General features: G+C 38.9%; 1 protein-coding gene across 1 annotated transcript in view; it reads left to right on the top strand.

Annotated features, from left to right (window-relative positions):
* LOC139976720 (histone-lysine N-methyltransferase 2A-like) overlaps positions 1-22,405 on the top strand; it is a 40,424-nt gene that overhangs the window by 5,768 nt on the left and 12,251 nt on the right. The window contains exons 3-21 of the mRNA XM_071985383.1: positions 80-144; positions 1,583-1,721; positions 2,081-2,288; positions 3,246-3,293; positions 4,768-5,134; positions 6,849-7,043; positions 8,177-8,287; positions 8,911-9,051; positions 9,975-10,067; positions 10,258-10,378; positions 12,221-12,334; positions 13,136-13,323; positions 14,453-15,355; positions 16,635-16,822; positions 17,889-18,016; positions 19,055-19,167; positions 20,243-20,350; positions 20,791-20,949; positions 21,777-21,970. Coding sequence (XP_071841484.1) covers positions 80-144; positions 1,583-1,721; positions 2,081-2,288; positions 3,246-3,293; positions 4,768-5,134; positions 6,849-7,043; positions 8,177-8,287; positions 8,911-9,051; positions 9,975-10,067; positions 10,258-10,378; positions 12,221-12,334; positions 13,136-13,323; positions 14,453-15,355; positions 16,635-16,822; positions 17,889-18,016; positions 19,055-19,167; positions 20,243-20,350; positions 20,791-20,949; positions 21,777-21,970 — 3,583 coding nt within the window. The remainder of the gene's footprint in view (positions 1-79; positions 145-1,582; positions 1,722-2,080; positions 2,289-3,245; positions 3,294-4,767; positions 5,135-6,848; positions 7,044-8,176; positions 8,288-8,910; positions 9,052-9,974; positions 10,068-10,257; positions 10,379-12,220; positions 12,335-13,135; positions 13,324-14,452; positions 15,356-16,634; positions 16,823-17,888; positions 18,017-19,054; positions 19,168-20,242; positions 20,351-20,790; positions 20,950-21,776; positions 21,971-22,405) is intronic.

The raw sequence follows: 22,405 nt of genomic DNA, 5'->3' as shown, positions 1-22,405 counted from the left end.
AGGGGTGAGGGGTACAGTAAATCACTTTACAGGGTTCAGAAACTTGAAGTCAATTTGTCATCTTCCTTTTCCCCTACAGTCTACAAACAGATGGCGGAAGCACAAAGAGCAGACCGCTCACCAGAAGAGGAGAAGAAACCAGGGGTTTGTAGAAAACTATTTTAAACTTTTAAAGAGTTAACAAAGTCAAAGATTTATACTCACTGTAATGCAGCTGCAAATAAAACGATATACATTCGGATCAACTGTCATTTTGATAACTGGTTCTGTTGCTAAGATACACAATTTTGAAACTTATTCATTTCACTTAGATAAGTTCTCAATTTCATTTTTGGGTCTGTGAGGTTTGCCAAACCCGATTAATCCGAGAAGTGGAACCTTAGAGTGAGGTTTTTTCTTCATCAGTAAAGCAATAGAGATAAATGAATATCACTGAATAATGGATTTCCAAAAACACGAAATATACATTCTCTGTGGACATTTTATATGGGGTCTCCTTGTAATTGACTATTTCAATAATACAGATGAACAATGAATATGTAGGACTGGCTTCCTATTAGTGACAAATTTAAATTTCAATTCTCCTGCTAACTTTCTGTGCTCATGATTTGGAACAGTCTGTATATATCTCACAGGTAATCTCTCCCTATATCTCCTGCCTGTTGTCTTTATTCCTCTGCCAAGGCCTACCATTCTCTTCCCAATCCATGCTTTAAAGCATATATGCATATAGGTCAATCCATGCCAAATCAACAGGTTTTTGGGTCGATTCCACATCGACAAGGACAAGGATCCTATGCAGATTAAAACTCAAACATGCCTTTGTTTGTGAATATTGAGCACACTCAAAGTAGGGCCAGAAAAGGCCCCTATCACATGTTAATTACGTACCGTAAATTTTCCTCAAAATTAGCTAAATTCGAAGACTGGTCACATGTCTTCCACAATATCTGCAATACCAGACATAAAATACTTTACATTTATGCAAAAGATGCCTCCAGACTTGACACAAATTTAGGGCTCTTAAAATGCAATCTGGATTTGGTAGCTAGGCGGGGCCGTATCCTAGCAACCAAAAGTTTTCCACATTTTTTTTTGCCCAATTTCATCCTTTGAGACATATGGCAAGACACCATATCAATTTCAGGCGATTCTGAGATAGTTGAACGTGGAGGCCACTGTTGATTTGGCATGGATTGACCTGATGTTTGAACTACTCTGCTCCTTATCTGTGGAACCAGCTACCAGACCATGTTAGATATTGATCTTAACTTTCTACGTTTATGAGTTACCTAAAGACTCATTTCTTTCCTTGTTCCTTTGATTGAGATTGACTAGTTTTGTTAAGCGCCTAGGGCAACTACTTCTTGTTTATGGTTTGACACTACATAAACCCATTGTATTATGATTATTATTATTATTTCCAATATAATGTTGTATTTTCCATTTTGTATTCATAGTAGGTGTGAACATTCTTTTATGCGTTGAGTCAATCCCTGCTGTGTGCAAAATTTCACTGTGACCTGCAAGATTAATTTGGTGCCCATATTGTTTATTTACTTTGTTTTCTGTTTCTATGCAGAAGAAAGAAATTGCAGTGAAACAAATAATCATCAGGGGTGCAGGCGGTCCAAGAATAAAGCACGTCTGTCGGAGGGCAGCGGTGGCACTGCGACAGAGCCCCGCTCAGTATGGCCCAGATGACATCACAGAGTTGAGTGGTGAGCAGTTAGCATTGGGTAAATGGGGGAAAACTTTGGCAATGTTAAATATTTTTTATATTATTTTAAAAAGGTAAGGTAAAATAAACATATTTTACTGTCCCCCCCACCCCTCCCCCAAATGAAAATGAAAAAAAATATGGAAATGTTCATCATAAATGTTCATCTTAACTTTAATAACAATCACTTTTATTCCCAGCAACGTCATGGATATGCCTTTATTTAAGTTTGCATTTATGCTAGATTTGATCTGCTATACTTCTTTTTGTTCAATGAGACATTTTAAACAAAAAGTTATTTTCAAAAACGTTGTCAGTTTTCACCACTCAAAAGATGAGCTTTTGTTTCTAATCTTCAAGGCAAGAGATTAACGTCACCGATGCGAGCCGGCAGGCATCAGTCGAAAAAGTACGCTGGGGATTACTGGATGGAACCGAATTTTCCAGGCGGAGATTTCGAACCGAAAATCAAGAACCAGAGCGGGAAGTCGATGAAAAGGACCGTTCGCTGTGGGGTGTGCGAGGGTTGTATGATCACAGAAAACTGTCAAGTTTGTGACAGCTGCAAGTAAGTTTGTTTGAGATGAAAAGTTTGATTTGATTTGATTTTGATTTTGATTTGACTATTGATAAATAGAAAACATCGAATAACAGAAAGAAAGAAATGTTGAACACACACAGCTGCTACTACTACTACGAAATGGAGAGTAAAGAGGAAATGGATAAAAAAACTAAAACTAAAATTACATTGGTCTGACAGGACCTCAAAATTGAGTCAAGTTTCTATCCCTCCTCCCTCCTCCCTCCTCCCTCCTCCCTCCTGCCTCCTCCCTACCTCCTCCCTTCCTCCCTCCACTCTCCTCCCTCCTACCTCCTACCTCCTCCCTACCTCCTCCCTTCCTCCCTCCACTCTCCTCCCTCCTACCTCCTACCTCCTCCCTACCTCCTCCCTTCCTCCCTCCACTCTCCTCCCTCCTACCTCCTCTCTCTTCCTCCTCCCTCCTACCTCCTCCCTCCCTCCTCCCTACCTCCTCCCTCCCGCCTCCCTCCTCCTCAGGGAATAATTTATCATAGCAAAAAAGGTCCAATTAATATACAAGTCTGATGATGTATAGTTGTGTTTTCACAGCAATCAGCAACCATAGTACTTAATAATAGAGGAAATTCAGAACCTCCAAAATGGCTATACATAATTTTGAACACTAAAAAAATTACAGTATTTCCACTCCCTTGGCCTCACCCCCTCCCCCCACGACAAACAGTGTTCTGCATACAAGAACTTAAAATTGTGTCAATGGTGAAACAGAATGCTGATGGATAGAAGTACATTGTTATGATGGAGGTGTGCTGGGGTGAGGAAGCATTGGTCTTTGAAATCACTCAATCAGGTTATGCCTTTCTACTGACATAATCGGTTTCGTTCGTCGTCTTTGTTTGTTTCTAATCTGGAAAGCATTTTGTGGTCTTGAAATTTCACTTCCCTTTCACAATTTGTGACAAAATTGCTTTCATTTTGTCTTTTCAGGGACATGAAGAAGTACGGAGGACCGGGCACCAAGAAACAGGCGTGCAAGTGAGTACTTTGATCTGGGCTGGAATTAACCAACGGCACCAACGGCAATCTTACCGTCCGTATTCCTATCACTTCCCTCCCTTCCTGCCGTTAATAAGACACTGTTACTTTAGTTTCGGTTTCAGTTTACATACAAGATGTACACAACCACTGGATGCATTTATCACCTGTGTTCTCTTTGAAGTTTTCACATCTTTGGAATATCAGTGAGATACCATTTTATTAGGAGATGTAGAATATGCTTAGGTGTGATATGGCTAGAGATCTGTAAACCTTTTACTCTGAAAGGGAAATTAAACAGCAATAACCACCCCCACCCCCCCCCCCCCCATGAAGAAAAGTAGCCTTTTAGGGTTTGTTTTGACATTTTTCCGATCTTACCAAGTGTTACTCAAAAGAAGTGTTACTGATCACATTAAGGTCCCCTGTGCAAGTTCTTCACATGTTTGATTCTGTGCTCCATATTGCATGGCCCAAACCTTCTGCATTGTAGTGCTTAACACTGTTAAATTGGAAAATTATATATTTTCTACAATTTTGTTATCCTTTGAAACAAAATTAGACTAATCCATCTAGTTGCCAATATTTTTATGAGAAATGGGCATCAAATTTCATTGAAAAATTTATCAAAATGAGATTAAATACCTTCTTTATAACTGCTTTGTTTTTTCATCGGTTAAAGCTATCTCGCAAGAGTAGAGTTCATTATTGTAGCTAGTCATCATTCATTAATCATTTTATCATTTATTAAAAAGAAGAAAGTTGAATAAAATCTTCAGTTTACAATTTTACTTTTGCATACTGAATGTCAGAAAGAATCTGAGTGGAAAATTCAAGAATTTGATGGAATTATGTATAACCTTTTAGAAATGTATGTGGTGTTAAGTTGATCGTTTTTAGTTTTGAATTAAAATAAAACTGTTAGCAAACTGCTTATCTACTAGAGAGCCTGTGTAGGAGAATGTGTAAAAGTAAGTTGGCCTGATGTTTCGATCCTAGCAGGATCTTCTTCAAAGATTTGAATTGGAAGGTTTGGTAAATTTGCCATAATTCAGCAACCAAATGAATTCAGCAACCAAATGGAAACGACTGGATTAAGGATGTTGTATGGGTCTAAACACGACCCAACTTACTTGGCGTAAGAAGACTACACCTTTCTGTATTATAACGGATATAACGGATATTCCCATTGATATCTGTGTAACATCTGAGGAACTAATGTATCTGAAGTGTGGTCTGTTAATTAGACTATACAGTCCACACACACTTTAATTTGACGAATCTCAGCTGTTTAAAATGCCATTTCACAAAACTTAAATGTGCTATACAATACAACCTGGACTGCACATATTATTTCTAATGTTCTGTCACACTTCAAAGTCAAATGGGTGCCTTTGATCTTTAATGCCTTCCATATGTGGCCTCGATTGTTGTCCTATAACATCTTTCTGGTGATTCTTTCCTTTGCTCTCAGCATGCGCCGTTGCAAAAATATGAAAGTTTCGCTGCGGGCAAAGGGTCAGGAGAACATACAAGACGGAGGGGCAGGAGGACGGGTGGGAAATGTCATCCGACGAGCAAACAGAAAGAACATGCTACAGATTCAGAGAAATTCGCTGCCATCGAACTTGGACAACTTCGTTCCTCTACTACCTCACCAGTTGACCTCACCGCCAATTAATAGTCCCTTGGACGGCATTATGACCTCACCACCCATCCATCAACCCCAGGGAAATATTTTCTCCTCCTACGCCTCTGCGCAGGCCACAGAGCCCCCAAGGAAGACCCGCGTCAAGCTCCCTACGAATCGGAAAGTGGTCAGAATGAAGGACGTTTCTGGGGTGAGAGTTTATGTATTTTAGATCCTCCTGCAAGCAGGAACTCGCGAAGAAGCCTCATTGGCTTATCAAAGCTGCAAGCTGACCGAAGTCAGTCTCTTACATTCATATTTAACGTCCATGATTATGAATTGTCAATTGTCAACAACTCTGTGAGAGATTTGGGGGTGAGAGATTGGGGATGAGAGAGGGGTGAGAGTTTTGTTATTCTTCAAGGATTTCGTTAGGGAGTAACTGATTAGGCATTTACCAGAATTATTGGTTTGAGAAATTGCTCTTTGCACTTTTCAAAATGCAAGGATTGTGTATAGAAGTTTTTGTGTACACAGCCTTAATATTCTCATAATTTGATAATAATAAAAAGATCTGAAACTGTAGCTCTTTATATAATTTTCACACATTAATTAGGGCAAAGTTGTCTTGCCATTACCTTGTAAGGCCCATTCACTGTTAATTGCAAAGATTGTGTTTTTAAGTCTGTGTGTACACAGCCTTAATATTCTCATAACTTGATAATAATCAAAAGATCTGAAACCGTGGCTCTTTATAGTTTGCACACATTAATTAGGGCAAAAAGGTTGTCTTGTTACCTTGTAAGGCCTATTCACTGTTAATTGCAACCCTCGTTAGAGAGTAATATTATGTGGTAAAGTTTGCATTACTTTAGTGAACCGTATGAAAAAAGTAGAATATTGGCTTATTAATTTTGCTATGAAAAGCCCGGTCAGTTGCTTACAGTGAGTAGTAGTGAGTTTTTAAATACAGCTCCACACTGTACATGCTCCTACACACATGCACACTGCCAGCCTATCCTCATATCATCAATGTCACGCCAAAGGTTCAGTGTGCAGGAGCATGTGCTGATGAGAGTGTTGTGGTCGAGTGGTTAAGGCAATAGACTGGCAATCTAAGGTTTGCAGGTTCAAGTCCTGGCCAGATCATGACGTTGTGTGCTTGGGCAAGGCACTTAATCTCCATTGCCTCTCATAAGCCATGTGCACTATTGGGGACTTGCGAGATAACTTGTAAGTATAGTTGCGTGACCCGGTCTGTGGCTGTATCCTATGGGAAGTCCCCCAGGGCACACGTAGTTGTTGTGCGCTATAGTGCCCCGGGAGGGATTGCTTGTATTGCGTACACTTCGGTTATGTGTGGGTGTGAGAATTTACCAATGATTAGTGTTGTAAAGTTGTGTGAGAGAACCTTGAACAAGGCTGTATACGTTCAACTTTAACTTTAAGGCTAGGTTCAAGATTTTTGTCAGTTTTAGGGAAACTCGGAATGGAATGTTTTACTTACTGGCTGAACTGGACAGTGTGCGGTTATACACGACTAAAACTAGCTAGTTGTAACAAATGTAATCCAATCACAGGGAAGCAAGTTTCCATGTTACTTAAAGTAGCACTCTTTGTTAACAAGAAACATTTTATTTGAACAATCAGCAGTTTTGTCAGTGTTACAGCATTGTTAACATCATTGTTAACATGGATTGTTAACACATGTTACACTGATTGTTAACAAATCACCAGCTTGTCAGTGGGGTCAGTTGTAAAACTAGAGGGTCTTGACCAAAATGGAAAACTAGGTCCCAATGGTCGCATCTAGTCTGGTCGTGTTCAGTCAAGGCAATGTGCGACCGAGGTTTAGAAATGAGTCTCTTTATGGGATGAATACCTCGCGGCCAAATTCAGAAGACGTTTGAACTAATCTTTTTCAGGATGTCGCAATTGATCGACGACCAATCACAAGGCTGGCTGTAAGCGCGTCATCCGTCCAAGTAAAGAGCAACGCTCCCCAGAATAAACCGAAAGGCTCGGTATTGACCACAACGGTAGCGACATTCCAACGACCTCAGATGGAAATGATTCCGCCGAAGAAACCTGAGAAGCATCTCATAAAGATCAACTTTCTGGTGAGTCGTCCTCTCTTTGTTCTTAAGACAGTGTTTTAAAGTTTTATTTCGATACATTTTTCAATGCTATTTCGATATTGACAAATATTGCAAATGCTATTTGCAATTAATATAGTTGTGAGTAGTAAAGTATTTTTCAAGTTTTAAATTCAGACACTTTGGCACCTTGCAAAATAGGATTATATCATCTTGTATGTTGTCTGGAATATCTGTGTGGTGGAGAGGAGGAGATTATGGGGTACTTAATATGTGGAAATGGGTGTAAATAGTTGATTGCATTGGGGAGTTAATTCAGAACGAGGGTAGCCCACAGTCACAGATTTAAAACGATGGGAGAAAAAGAAAATTGATAACACATATTTAGAAGAACCTCTCCTAGAATTCCTTGTTTCAATCATCCATGTAGTTTATTTGATCACTTTTGTAATAAAAAGAGTGCCAGGCAGCAGGTTCCACCACCCTCCTTATAACTGGAAAGAGGTGTCATTCTTGGGGGAAAAACAAAGCAAACATTACTCAGAAATTCAAAACTTTAAGACATTGTACAGTTAGATGTCCTGAGTTTTTTATCCTAGCAGGTGTGATAGCGTTGCATCCACATTGGTTCTCTGTTAAGATGGACTGTTAGGGGTGATTACCGGAAGAAAATAGTTTGACTCTGTTCATCGCTCAATGTTCGAAATAAGTCGTCCTTCCAAGTTGCATGTGTCGTTCATCTATTTTTGTTGATGGGATGGAAATGTCAGGCCCCTCTAATAATATTTAATATTTGCTTTTTATATAGCGCTTTATACCAGCGATAGGTCTCAAAGCGCTTTACAGAAGTTATATTACCCCTGGTCAGTGATAACCTGTCCCAGAGACAATCCCTCCAGTCGGCAGCAGTTATATACTGGGCCCAAAGACAAGTTACCTCACAGGTACCCATTAAACCCCTGGGTGGAGAGAGGCATGTGAGATAAAGCATCTTGCCCAAGGACACAACGTAATGAACTAGGCAGGAATCGAACCGGCAATCCTTGGATCACGAGTCTGACGCCTTAGCCAATTGGCCACCACGCTCTATACAATAATCATGCAGTAGATATCATTGATGAGTCTGACTGTTGTGTTTGTTCTATTTCTCCTCGCAGGAAAACTTTGAAATGGATGTTCTTTGGAGGCAGGGAGTGTCGCTGATTTCATCTGAGCCATTTATACCTCGGATCGTGTGCTTCTTATGCGGCAGCTTGGGAAAGCACGATGTAAGAATTTTGACATAAATTTACTCGCGTCATTATGAGGCTTTTCTACAGGTCTATCAACCAATCATTAACAACATGACCTTTTAACCAATCTTTTTTGGTCTCCTATTGACTTAAATTTTATTTGCAACATATCTGTTATCTTTATTTGAGTTGGAATTTTCTGATTGCATACTGATTCTAAATAAGCAAAAATTGTATCCATTTTAGTTGGCCTATATAATTTCTGTTGAAAGCAACAGAAATTCTTCAGTTGTTATACTGGGAATACGAGTTGGATACCAGGGCGTGGATCCAGGCAGGTGACCTCTTCTATTGAATTTTTAAATTTTTAAATTTTTTTGCACTGAATTTTACTTGCAAATATAACTTTACTCAAACCAAGGTACAAAGTTTAGAAATGTTAGTGCTGTGTTAGTAATGCCATGTAGTAAGCTGGCCTTCCATACAATGCACAGGTGTTGTCTTATGCACGACTATTGATTTAGTAACTGTAATATCGGTATCTGCTGATACTCGATTCCCAGACTCCCTCTTCTGAGAAAAACTGGATATGATGCTGGATAATAGCATCTTTAGATTTGTGGTCACATTCCTCTGATATATATTTTGTTGGCCTACAGCTACTCTACTGTAACGTGTGCTGCGAGGGTTTTCACGAGTTCTGTCTCGAGGGAGAGGACCATCCCCTAGAGAATGAGAACAGGGAAAACTGGTGCTGTAGAAACTGTAAGGTGTGCAATGTATGTGGACGACAAAACAAGGTATGTTACCATGGAAACAGTTGGCTAGGGATTCACATTACAATTTTTTTTTTTTTTTTGGGAGGGGGGGTGGGGTTTATTTTAATTTTTGCATTTTTGAACCGTCACATCAATGTCTCCAATGTTTCTTCTCAAGCTCTGATGGAAAATGATCAATAAAATATAAGGTCAAAGATTTTGACAACTATGCAGCCAAGAACTTTCTAAGAACAATGATTTGTGTACGATGCCAGAGTATTTTGGTTGATGTTGAATGGTTGACTGTAATGTTGATTCAAAAACTTGCAGTGTGAACACCAAAGTAAGATATGGAGCAGTTAGCTAGCAGGGCTGGCATTGAATGTACTCTGTAGCACAAAATAGTGCTCTCAAATGTGCAGAATTCTATTGAAAGGAAGTGTAGGTTACTATGGAAACAGCTAGGAAGATAGTCATTGATGTGTACTGTATGATGTGAATTGTGTGTTGACTACAAAGCTAGGTTTTATCAGCAGACAGTGATGCCTGAGGTATTCATTGATGATAGAATGTTATGTGTACTGTAAGATATGAATTGTGTGTTGACTAGAAAGCTAGGTTTTATCAGCAGAAAGTGATGCATGAGGGAGAACTAATGGAGGAAGTTGGTATTGAGAAGAAAAGAGGCAGTTTGGAAAGCATTTGGAAAGTAGAAAGCTTTCAATGCACAACAAAAGCAAAAGAATAAATAAAATGAACAACACAAGGTTGTGTATTTGACACGTGGTTGAAGTTGATTGATACAGGATAGCAGCATCTTGCAGAAATGAAATCTCTGAGTGCACTTCTGAACCTTTTAAAGGTGAAATCAAGTACAGAGCTTTGTTAAACATAGATCCAACATGTTTCAGTGTTTCACACTCTCATACCGATAGTATAGAATCTTTATGCATTTCTCTCTCCAGTTGTTAACATGTGACAAGTGTCACACATGCTATCACGCAGAATGTCTCGGTCCAAACTACCCCACAAAGAAGTCTAAGCGACGGAGAATATGGGTAAGCGTTAAAATTTATTTATTCAAAGCCACAACTCAATTTGTAATGTTATTCAAACCAAAAAAGTAATTTTGTTTTCTTGGTGTACCTGGAGTGGAATACTGAAAGCTGAAGTTAATAATATCTCTTAATGTTTATTGATTCCGATACACTTGGTAGTTTATCGTCGGATTTTGTATTTTCTGTCAAGATATGTTCACGGTGTGTCAAGTGTAGAAGCTGTGGGAGCACGTCGCCAGGGAAGGATCCGAAAGCATCATGGTCTAGCGACTTCTCTCTCTGCGAAGAATGTGCTGCCCTCTTTAGACTTGGTAAGAGTATTTCTTATCCTAAACATTTGTTATATTTGCCTTTATGGATTGTCTGCAGGGATGAGGGTGGGTTTGTGAGGAGGTGGTGGGGAAGGTGGGGGGGGGTGGGAATAGATAGTTTGATGGAATAGAAGTATACATCTCAATACCAGTTACAATTATGCTGATTAGTAAATCGCTAATTAATGGTCGTTTGGTAGAAAAAAGTAAATGTGAAGATTATCTTGGTTTGATCAACTTTACTGTTTATGAAGTGCCCATCAGGTTTGGTAAAATTTACATATCAAAGTTTCACAAATCTGCTTTCATATAAAGTTTAACAAATTTCTTGAATTTCATGTTTTCTGTGGTCGATTTATCCTTGACAAATGGTAACCGTAGGCTACTGTGTTAGGATTCATTCTTTGACTGTGTTTTGCTTTCATCTGTTAGGTAACTACTGCCCTATATGTAGGCAATGCTACTGTGTTAGGATTCATTCTTTGCCTGTGTTTTGCTTTCATCTGTTAGGTTATCTACTGCCCTATATGTAGGCAATGCTACTGTGTTAGGATTCATTCTTTGACTGTGTTTTGCTTTCATCTGTTAGGTTATCTACTGCCCTATATGTAGGCAATGCTACTGTGTTAGGATTCATTCTTTGACTGTGTTTTGCTTTCATCTGTTAGGTAACTACTGCCCTATATGTAGGCAATGCTACTGTGTTAGGATTCATTCTTTGCCTGTGTTTTGCTTTCATCTGTTAGGTTATCTACTGCCCTATATGTAGGCAATGCTACTGTGTTAGGATTCATTCTTTGACTGTGTTTTGCTTTCATCTGTTAGGTAACTACTGCCCTGTATGTAGGCAATGCTACTGTGTTAGGATTCATTCTTTGACTGTGTTTTGCTTTCATCTGTTAGGTAACTACTGCCCTATATGTAGGCAATGCTACTGTGTTAGGATTCATTCTTTGACTGTGTTTTGCTTTCATCTGTTAGGTAACTACTGCCCTATATGTAGGCAATGCTACTGTGTTAGGATTCATTCTTTGACTGTGTTTTGCTTTCATCTGTTAGGTTATCTACTGCCCTATATGTAGGCAATGCTACTGTGTTAGGATTCATTCTTTGCCTGTGTTTTGCTTTCATCTGTTAGGTAACTACTGCCCTATATGTAGGCAGTGCTACTGTGTTAGGATTCATTCTTTGACTGTGTTTTGCTTTCATCTGTTAGGTAACTACTGCCCTATATGTAGGCAATGCTACTGTGTTAGGATTCATTCTTTGACTGTGTTTTGCTTTCATCTGTTAGGTTATCTACTGCCCTATATGTAGGCAATGCTACTGTGTTAGGATTCATTCTTTGCCTGTGTTTTGCTTTCATCTGTTAGGTAACTACTGCCCTATATGTAGGCAATGCTACTGTGTTAGGATTCATTCTTTGACTGTGTTTTGCTTTCATCTGTTAGGTAACTACTGCCCTATATGTAGGCAATGCTACTGTGTTAGGATTCATTCTTTGCCTGTGTTTTGCTTTCATCTGTTAGGTAACTACTGCCCTATATGTAGGCAGTGCTACTGTGTTAGGATTCATTCTTTGACTGTGTTTTGCTTTCATCTGTTAGGTAACTACTGCCCTATATGTAGGCAATGCTACTGTGTTAGGATTCATTCTTTGACTGTGTTTTGCTTTCATCTGTTAGGTTATCTACTGCCCTATATGTAGGCAATGCTACTGTGTTAGGATTCATTCTTTGCCTGTGTTTTGCTTTCATCTGTTAGGTAACTACTGCCCTATATGTAGGCAATGCTACTGTGTTAGGATTCATTCTTTGACTGTGTTTTGCTTTCATCTGTTAGGTAACTACTGCCCTATATGTAGGCAATGCTATGAAGCGGATGACTTCGAATCTAAGATGATGCAGTGTGGACAGTGCAATGTTTGGGTTCATTCAAAGTGTGAGAATTTAACAGGTGAGATTAAGGACTAAATTGTCACTTTCCCTCCTGTCCCCCACTACACCCCCCTCTCCTCCCCCCCCCCCAAGAACTCCCAACCTCAGGTTCATCCGTGTGTGACCTCAGTAATCTTCATCAAATGCACATCGCACCATGGCAGGTATCTGAATAATTATATAATAATTAGTTTCATATTCTTTGATTCTGACTTGCATGCTAAGTATCCTAATCCATCATATGTTATTCCGTCTGTAGAAGACATTCATAAGTTGGCAACTTTTATGCGATTTTAGAACATCCAGGAATACAAGGTAATAAACATGGGTATTTGTTTTGTGTTTTTCTTTATCTTTGTGAAAGAGCAATTCTTAAACAGAAACGTACTTTGTAGTGGTTAGCAAGCTAAATGTCTATTAGGTAGTCGTTTATCAAGAATATTTGACTGACAAAATTTTAATCACTTCTTCAATTGGATATAAAAATAAATCATTGTATTCTGAGCCTGAGGTAGTTGCTTTAAAGGGTGTGAAGACTCGATCCCAGAATATACACACACAGCTTGCTACCGTCGGTAATTAGACACTAGTGTACAGTCAGTACATACAGCTGCGGTCAATACCCACATCACAGTATACAATCGATACAAAAGATAACAATTAAGGTATCAGGTTTCATTACTGTCTGCATTTTGTAGCGACACAAACAAAACGTCACTTGCAAGCAACAGAAAGTTAACTTTTTCAGATGGCCGCATGTGGTTTGGGGCAAGTCTGTAATGCCTTTAACCAATATCTTTTTCATTTTTCCTCCTTTCAGATGACCTGTACAATATTTTAACAGACCTACCAGACACCATCCCGTACCTGTGCGAGGGATGCGAGCCCGATAGGCCAGCCCCCTGGCAGATTGAGATCGAAGAAGAGTTACAGGCTGGGTTTACAAACGTCATGAAAACCATGTTTGCTTGTAAGATGGCCGGTCATCTGATATGGCCACACAGGAAGGTAAACTATAAATAACCTGGAAGCCTAAATATTGATGAAAACATATGAAACAATGAGGGCTGATTGTTAATTCTGAAAAAAGAAAAGAAAAAAGAGTAACTTTGTGTGAGAAAAATGCGTCTCAGTTTTATGACCTCAGTACAAACGAAACTATGTGGTTTGAATTCTGCTTTATCGTTTGAAGATGATTTCGCTGAGTCTGTTATGCATATTCTATAGTAGTTGCCTGTTTACCTATATAGCTTCAATTGGTTTGTACTCCTACTCTGTAACATGTAATAAAGAATTTTAACCCCTGACCGACCTCGCGAGAGGTCCTGCCGGGGACAATATTTTTATATTTGTTATCAAAGGAAAGACAACAGTTTAAACAATTTTAATTAATTTTTTTTTATTACATTTTTTGGTACTCACACTTCATACACTTTAGGAACCTCGATACTCGTGCAAGGTTAAGTACTTCATTCTCTAGCTCAGAGACTTGTACTCCGACCAAGGAGGCTTCTATTTTTACTAGTATTCTTACTGCTGTGTGTATTCCAGTACTACCAGTCTGTTGCCAACAAAAATTTCATCTGTGAAGACATCTTAACTGCTCAAAAACTAAAACTGATATATTCATGAATTTAAATGTAAGCAATAGAATATATATTCTCTGTGCCAGTGTAAGATAGTGACGCATTGCATTAGTTAATACATTACGCATTTTATGGATATTTTGCTGTTGCTATGCAACACTGGCTGAAATAACAAGCTGTTTTGTTTGCTATAGAGATCTGACTCATTCAATGGTTAAACTTCATGGGGTATAAAAATTTGAATGTATGTGATAAAAAATTATTGAAAAAAATACAAAAAAATTCAGGATTGCAATTATATTAATTAATACTTGATTAGTCTTTATAAGGTTCTTCTTTTATATTCGAATATGCGAATATTCAATATTCGAATTGTAAAATCCAGCAGGGGTGGTACTTTAGAAGTAGAAAATTGAAGCTAAACTCTCTTTGATTAACAAAGTTTAAGAACATGTTATGATACTCTAACATGCAAAAAGGTTAATTTTCAGTTAGTCTGTTCATGGGCTATCCACATTCCAATAGCTTCATTTAATTCTTTCCCTCATCAGTTTCGTTACTTGGGGGCGAATAAGAAACCCGCTCTGCCTGGTCGTTCTCCCTCCCCCTCTTCCAGCGACTCGTCCATCATCAGGTATACTCCAGAACCACCGATGTCCGAAGCAACAGACTCTGAATCACCAGAGGCGTCAAACGTTCTACCGAGAACTCATTTAGGTTTAGATAAAAAACATCCATCAGATGAATCAAATGTTGAAGATAAGAGAACTAGAGAGGAGAGAGATAAGGGGAGAGTGTCTGGGGCAGAAGGAGGAGCAGATGGGGTGTCTAATGTAAATGACAAGATAGATAGAGATGGTAGTTTGATGGGAAAAGATATTCCAGGAGGAAACACATCGAAGGAAGAAAGTATAATATCGGCGGTGGATAGGCTTGATAGGCTAGACAATGATGCATGCAAGGATATTGGGGAAGATGATAAAGTAAGTACTGTGAAAAAAGAGATGGAGAAATGCCAGAAGAATGAGAAACAGGGGACCGAGGAGGATGTGAAATACACACAAGTGAGAGCAATGGGGGAAGGAAAGACCACAGGGGGAACAGAAATAATCAATGAAGGGGCGAAGTTGGTCAAAAGTCTGGTTGATGGTGGTAAGGGAAGAGGAAGCTGTGTATTGACCCGTGATGAAGAGGGAACAATCGTTGCTAAGGTAACAAATGAGTCACCATCAGAGAGGGTTCCGCCCGGAGAACAAGGAAACAGAAAGGGGACTGAAGATGGGGGGAGCGAAGGTGACCAGTCAGGGGACTATAAGGGCACAGAATGGGGAAGTACCGTCAGTAACGAGGTGACGACCACTCAGGAAATAACAGAAAAGAAGAAAAGGAAACTCCATTTCAGAGACTTTAGGGCAATTAAATTAAAAATGGAGGCTGGAGACTACACAAGTGTGGTGAGTATTAAATGAGTAACGGAAGAAGTCAATGTCAAATCAGTGGTATAAGATGGGGGGAGGGAGGGGAGGGGAGGAGTGTGTACAGTGGTGGATTTTTTAACAGTACACAAATGGAGGATAGCCTTCTGTCTTGTGGAAACATGTTGGTGTAAGGACGCAGCTCGTTGAATTTACCTCACGCCTTTCTCTGCAGGTTGTCATCATGTCTTTGGGGTGAGGGCAATGTAAGGTAATGACACACTGAATTTAGACCATGCCTCTTTGATCTTATAATTCCCTTCGTAATGTCACAGGAATTCTCAACTGTGTATTCATTGTGCATAGTTGTAGCAATCTGCTGAAATAGTATTGAATTATATTTTTTCCTGTAAATGCTGTTTAGGGTATAATTTAGTGTTCACATTTTGTGTAGTGCCAGTCTGTTATTAAGTACTATGGTTCCTTTGTACAAAACTACTATATGATCTTAGCATTCTTGTAGCAACACTGCCCGTATTTTATAGCTCTCTGTGAAGCGATAAATTATTCCTGCAGTTCAACAGGCAATTGGTTATTAAGTGTATTATACCTGGTGTATGATCATGATGTAAAGAGCTAGTTTTAAAACGAGTAGATAGGATGGAAAACTAGGCAGTACGAGTCAACCAATCACTTGGCTCAGCCAGTCCCCTGGGATCTTTCCTTCGCACAGCCGATGATATTGTAATGTTGGTCTGAGGACATGAAATCTAGAAACTACAGAGCAGACCAACATGGGTTCAGGACATACATGTATGTATGTATATTAGATCCTCCTGCAAGCAGGAACTTGCGAAGAAGCCATCATTGGCTTATCAAAGCCGCAAGCTGGCTGAAGTCAGTCTCTTAGGTTCATATTTAACGTCCATGATTATGAATTGTCAATGTCAACAACTCTGTAACTGGACGACATACATTAATCTTGGAGTGACTCGAACCGGGGACCTTACGATTGAAAGGCACCGGCGTTAACCACTGAGCTAACAATCCCTAAATATATATATTCATCGAGGCATGAAACAAAGTAATTTAAAATCTGCCACACAAGACTGTGTAAAGATAAATACCAAAGTGAAGTAATGTAGGAGTCACCCCAACATAAATTACTATGCAAATCATGTAATGAATATTCACGATGCAAATCTTAGCATGCTCTGATATAATTTACTACAGTTTTATAAAAACACATTGCTACAAAATTTGCACAGTCGGTGATATTACAAGCATTGCTAGTCTCGAAAAATATTGCTCTCACCAGAATAAATTCATTGATGACTGTGCGGGAATTATCCAAGCCTCCATGTCGAAGGAGACGGAGTCGTCCCTGGGGTTGAGGAAGGGTAATCGCATCGCCAGGCAGGTTCTCACCAAGACCGTACAGAAGATGTTCCCCTGGAGTGACGTCGACAAAAGCAACGCCTGGGAGAAAAATAAGAAATATCCCGAGTAAGTTTCTTTGTGCACTTTCAACATTTCTGTCCAGTGTTTAGTGAATATTTATTACAAACAAACAGTCCGAGAAGAAGTCAATATTTATTGGCAGAGTAGTTGACATTTGTATTGAAAGTTAAGTTAAAATGTTTCAGGTAAGGTTAAGGCAAGGTTAAGAAATAATGCAAAGTGCTCATCAGTTTGGATTATTTTTTTTTCACTTTCTGTTTTGCTGTGATTCATATATATAGATTCACAAATCAAAACTAGTAAGAATTGTTACAACTACACGGATCAGAATAAATAGTTTGAATTATCAGGTGGGCAAAAATTAGGGAAAAGCTTATTCCCTGGTATTTCAGATGATCGCTTTGGTTCTGTTGAAAATGTCAAATTACTAAAGTAGTCAGAAAATTGATAGAATTGACCTAAATCTACCTGATTAATGCCAAACCGGTGTTGATTACAAGGCTTGGCAGAAATGAGGCAAGCTTGTTTATGTTACCTCGCTTCCTGGTTGTCAGTGAACATGTGATGCATGACTTTGGCATCCCTTGGGTACACTTTGGCATCACTTGGGTATCACTGCCTGCACTTGGGTATCACTCCGACTATGATGAAGTCATAGCAGCCTGCCATATTCATTTTAAGTACATTTGTATTTTTATTGGAAGTGGCTAGTGAAGTTTTACTCTTTGGTGATAAAATGTTCAGTCATGTTCTCCAAATAATTTCAAATTAATTTGTCTATTCTTTGCTAATATTGATAATGTACCTGCTCTCAGTATTTTTGATTGGTTGATTTTCTTAAACAATGTATTAAAGTTGTAGTTCTATGTCGGCTTCACATTCATGTTTAAATCATGATTGATTGGTTTTTGTTTTGATTGATAAAATATTGTTTGCTTGGCTTCTACGCTATTTTTGCAAAAATACAGGTTTTGTAGGAAAATTCCAATTTTTTTCGGGTTTGAAAAATCTGGAAAGCGTTTCCAAAGATTGGCATCACTTAAACTATAATGAAGTCATCAAGGCTTAGTAAATTCACTATTGAGTGCATTTTTTATATATTTTTATTTAGTGGTATGCTACCAAATGCTGTGCTGCCCCCAAACCTAGACCACCACTATGCCTTATGGAAGCAAGATGAGGATTGGTTGTCACCACTGCCACAACCTAGCATGCTAAGAGAACTCACTGAAGATGAAAGTAAGTAGCACAGACATAATGCAACAAAATGACCTTAGTAATTTATGACAAAAATATATTAAGTTTATTAGAAGTTCAGTCTTATAGTTGTTTTGTTTTCCCTCAAATATTTCATACAAAAGAAAAGTAAGAAACAAATATTTCAACAAATAAATATTATTCAATCAATTCCATTTGCATTACAGTTAACCCTAACCTCTCAACTCCATTCATTTTACAGTTAACCCTCAACTCCATTCATTTTACAGTTAACCCTGAACTCCATTCGTTTTACAGTTAACCCTAACCCTGAACTCCATTCATTTTACAGTTAATGCTAACCCCTGACCCTAGTTTTCGTTACTGATCCAGGAGTCGGTTACCGGAAAAAAAAAATTGTGCTGTCTTCCACATAGTTACAGTAACTGGGAAATTGCTTTTAGTATATTTTATATTGAGGGAGCATATATTGGCCGTGAAAGTAATGTAATAAATAGAATTCACTAACAGGGCAAATATTTAATGGTTGTCCAAATTCTGTTTGGACAACCAAAATCATCTCTGGAGGATGTCTGGGGTATGATGAACTGTTTACATCAAGATCAGATTGCATTGTAACTAAGCACCCCCAAAATGGGTAAAATGAGTAAATTGGTATCACCCTGAAGCACTTTGGAGATACTGAAATAAGGGAAAATAATGGTATGATCCATACCATCCATTTCATTGTATCCTGTAAATGAAGTACAGAACATGTCACTCTTTGATATAATACTTATTACTGTAAGAGAGTGTGCCTCATGTTTATCCAGTGTGTGAGGTCATGCCCTCTGTTTGGTCGTTCCTTCATGTGGCATGGAGAGATTGGGGAGCTCACTGGCTTTCTAGAATTTATATATATATTTTTAGTAGTTTTCACGGATTGAATAGATGACATTATCCAGTAGAAGCCTTAGTGTCCTTTTCGTCTACACTTATAGTGAGTCATGAAGCCAACAAGAATATGATTCCAGTTTTAGATAGAAACTAAATTTCTCTGATATTTTCTGTCATTGACAGGAAAAGCCTTGAAAGACCAGGGTGAGGTGGCTGACCCTAGACGATGTGTGCTGTGTGGTAAACTCGGAGATGACGAACCTGATAAAGCAGGACGCTTGCTCTACTGTGGACAGGTAACTGTTATTATTATTTTACCAAATTTATATAGCGCTCTTTTCATGCTTAATAGTCAGGTGGCTTAGCAACAATTTTTAGGCTTAACGTTACCGGCCGGACAAAAGTACCAAATTTGGCATGGAGTTTCTTTTCGACCTATCTATCGATTTTATCCGTGGAACCCACTTTATCGGTTCCGATTTTTCAAGATGGCGGCCAAAATCCAAGATGGCCGCCAGAAAAAAAGGAAATGTCATATATCTGGCTGTAAAAATCGGAGATGAACAAATGAGGGGTCAATTCAGGTGTTTCCGGGGTCACTGAAACAGATGATGATCATGGCATGTTGCTTGAGTAACCCACTTCCAAGATGGCGGCCAAAATCCAAGATGGCCGCCAGAAAAAAACGAAATGTCATATATCTGGCTGTAAAAATCGGAGATGAACAAATGAGGGGTCAATTAAGGTGTTTCCGAGCTCACTGAAACAGATGATGGTCATGGTATGTTGCTTGGGCCACCCACTTTCAAGATGGCGGCCAGAATCCAAGATGGCCCCCTGGAAAAAAAAAGGAAATTTCATATATATTCAATCCCCAGACCCCCTGTGCCCTTTTCTGATCGGGACCATCAAACCTTCCTTCCTCAAACGTGTAAATGAAACCGGGCTTGCACCCTGACTATATGTTATGGCTGGTATTCTAATTGTGTCACTTTGGCTCAGGAAGCCACTTAGGACTTATTAGGGAACTTTGAGGTGTGATCGACCGTGGATAGACACTGCCGCAAACCCGTTATTATATGGGAGTTACGAGTGTCATGTAAGACTGATTACATTGAGTCAACTATATAATAGGGTAACTTGAGGGAAAACCGACCAGATGTGAATACCGACTCATTGAGAGATTTTGTAGGATTGTGCACCCTTCATAAACACAACGTCAATTGTGCGAACAACACACCCTAAGTCAGGTCACTAGTCATCTGAGGTATTTAGGTCGTTCTATTCGAACCTGTACTCCAGGGCTGCTATTACCTTCTCTATTTTACTAACAACGTAGTAATCTCACCCTGTGTTATTTTTGGTTTCCAGGATGAGTGGATCCATATTAATTGTGCCTTGTGGTCAGCTGAAGTATTCGAGGAAGTGGATGGGTCATTGGTCAATGTTCATACTGCCATCTACAGGGGTAGACATATGGTGAGTCCATTGAAGGTCACTCTATAACACAGGTTCTTCATTAATATTCTATGAGGGCCATGTAAATATAGGGTGGAGCCAACACCCTTATAGCAAGCCAAATTTCACTGCACCCAGATAGAGCAATAAAACTTTACAACAGCAATTTGATTCGTTAGGTGGTTGCCTAGTCCTTGGATGGGTAGGCTCTCTGTCTTTAACTATTTAACTTGATCTGACCTTCTTTAGTTATTAATTGTAAATATGAATATAGTTTTATATATATTTTTGTATTTCTTATAATGTGCGAGTGTCGAAATTTCCGATTTCATGGAGCAATAAAGTTTTACTTACTGTACTTACTTACTTGTACCATGTACGGTACAAGATTAAGCTTTGATGTCTCAGTCTTGGTCTTTAATGCCACAGACTTGAATTCAAGTTATTTCCTCTGTCCACAGCGATGCGAACATTGCAGTAATCTGGGTGCTACAGTGGGTTGTTGTCAGGCAGGTTGTCCTGCTAACTACCACTTCATCTGTGCTAGAAACAGCAGGGCTGTGTTCCAGGAGGATAAGAGGGTCTACTGTGAGAGGCACACACTGTCAGCCAAGAGAGAGGTATGTTACAGGCATGAGCTTTTTCTGCGAATACGCAGAATATCTGTGATTTCTTTTCTACCTTGGGGACAAATACTATTATCCTAACACAGTGTAACATACGCAAACTGGAGCCTATACCCCAATTTTTGCAAAGTTCCGTGATTTTTTTTTACCCAAGGCTCATCACTTATGTTATCCCTTTGGCTCATAAACAATGGCTGCATGATCTCATAGCCAGCTATTGACATAATAAGGTTCTTAAGTTTATGGTTTGGCTGTTTTATGTATAAGCGATGTGTTGTCCCAGTTGACCTAACCATTCCTATGTTAGTAATTGCTATGAAATATTTCTCTACTTGTTCAGAAACCATCTTAAAAACAGAGTCATAAATATGTGATCAATTAAAGTCATAGATAAAGGGTAAAAATTGTTTAGTTTATTTTTATTTTTTTTGTTTCAAGATATCTTTTAAGTACCTTTTAGAAGTGATTTAAGGGTTTCTTAATTTTAAAGACAAGTATCAAAAAGTTAATTTCCATTTCTCTGTGCTTGATGGAGTTAAGACTGAGGGTTGGTGCTGTTCCCGGGTAATAGAATGGAGTGTGATTGAGTTGTGACCAATGTAAGGTTGTACCATTACTAGGTAATAGATTGCAACTATTCATTGTGGTGGAGGCACATAAGATGTAAGCATTCTATCATTTGTGAGTCCTATAGTCAAACGTTATGTGATATAATGGAGACTAATGTAAAGGCTGTTGTACTTTTAGCTCATGGAATCATTCATATTCTCCATCTTTGCCTGTCACGGTTGGGACTGATGTATGATTGAAATCTTCTCTAGGTCATCGAATCCAACTTTGCCGTAGCTAGGAGGGTCAGTGTGAGCCTGGAAAATATTAAGTGGAACCGGACTCAAGCGCTGGGGTTGGAACCGACGACTGTAAAAGTCCTGGTTGGATCTCTAACGGTGGAAGTTCTGGGAAGACTTGGACCCTTATCAGATACCCGCAAGGGTCTCTTCCCCTTGGAGTTTAGGTAAGATTGTTGTTGGTTTCTTTTTGGCGTAATGTTTTTTTTATGTATGTGAAGGTTTTACTATTGCTTTCCAAATACCAAACTTGGTTTATATCAAAGATTGATTTGGTCTATTCCAGTATTCCATTGTGACCCAGTTGTGTAAGGTTTTAAATTAATTATAATAAATCGTAAACTCAAGCTATAATGAACTCAGTAGTTGATATGCGAATCCAAATACATGAATACACAAAAGCTACTGACCTTTGTAAAGGTCAAAGGTTATTTGGGCCTCCAGAGGTCAAGTCAGAAACTTTGTCTACTTGATAACTTCAAATGTAAAACTTAGATGAACTTCCTATGTGACATAAAGATCTTCCTTACTAAGTATAAGAACTCTATATTTAAATGTGGGGGTCAAGGGTCATGTGAGGTCACCAGAGGTTAAAGTCTATA

Source organism: Apostichopus japonicus, chromosome 12 (genome assembly GCF_037975245.1).
Source record: "Apostichopus japonicus isolate 1M-3 chromosome 12, ASM3797524v1, whole genome shotgun sequence".
NCBI lineage: Eukaryota > Metazoa > Echinodermata > Holothuroidea > Aspidochirotida > Stichopodidae > Apostichopus > Apostichopus japonicus.
This window is presented reverse-complemented; position numbering and strand designations above follow the sequence as displayed.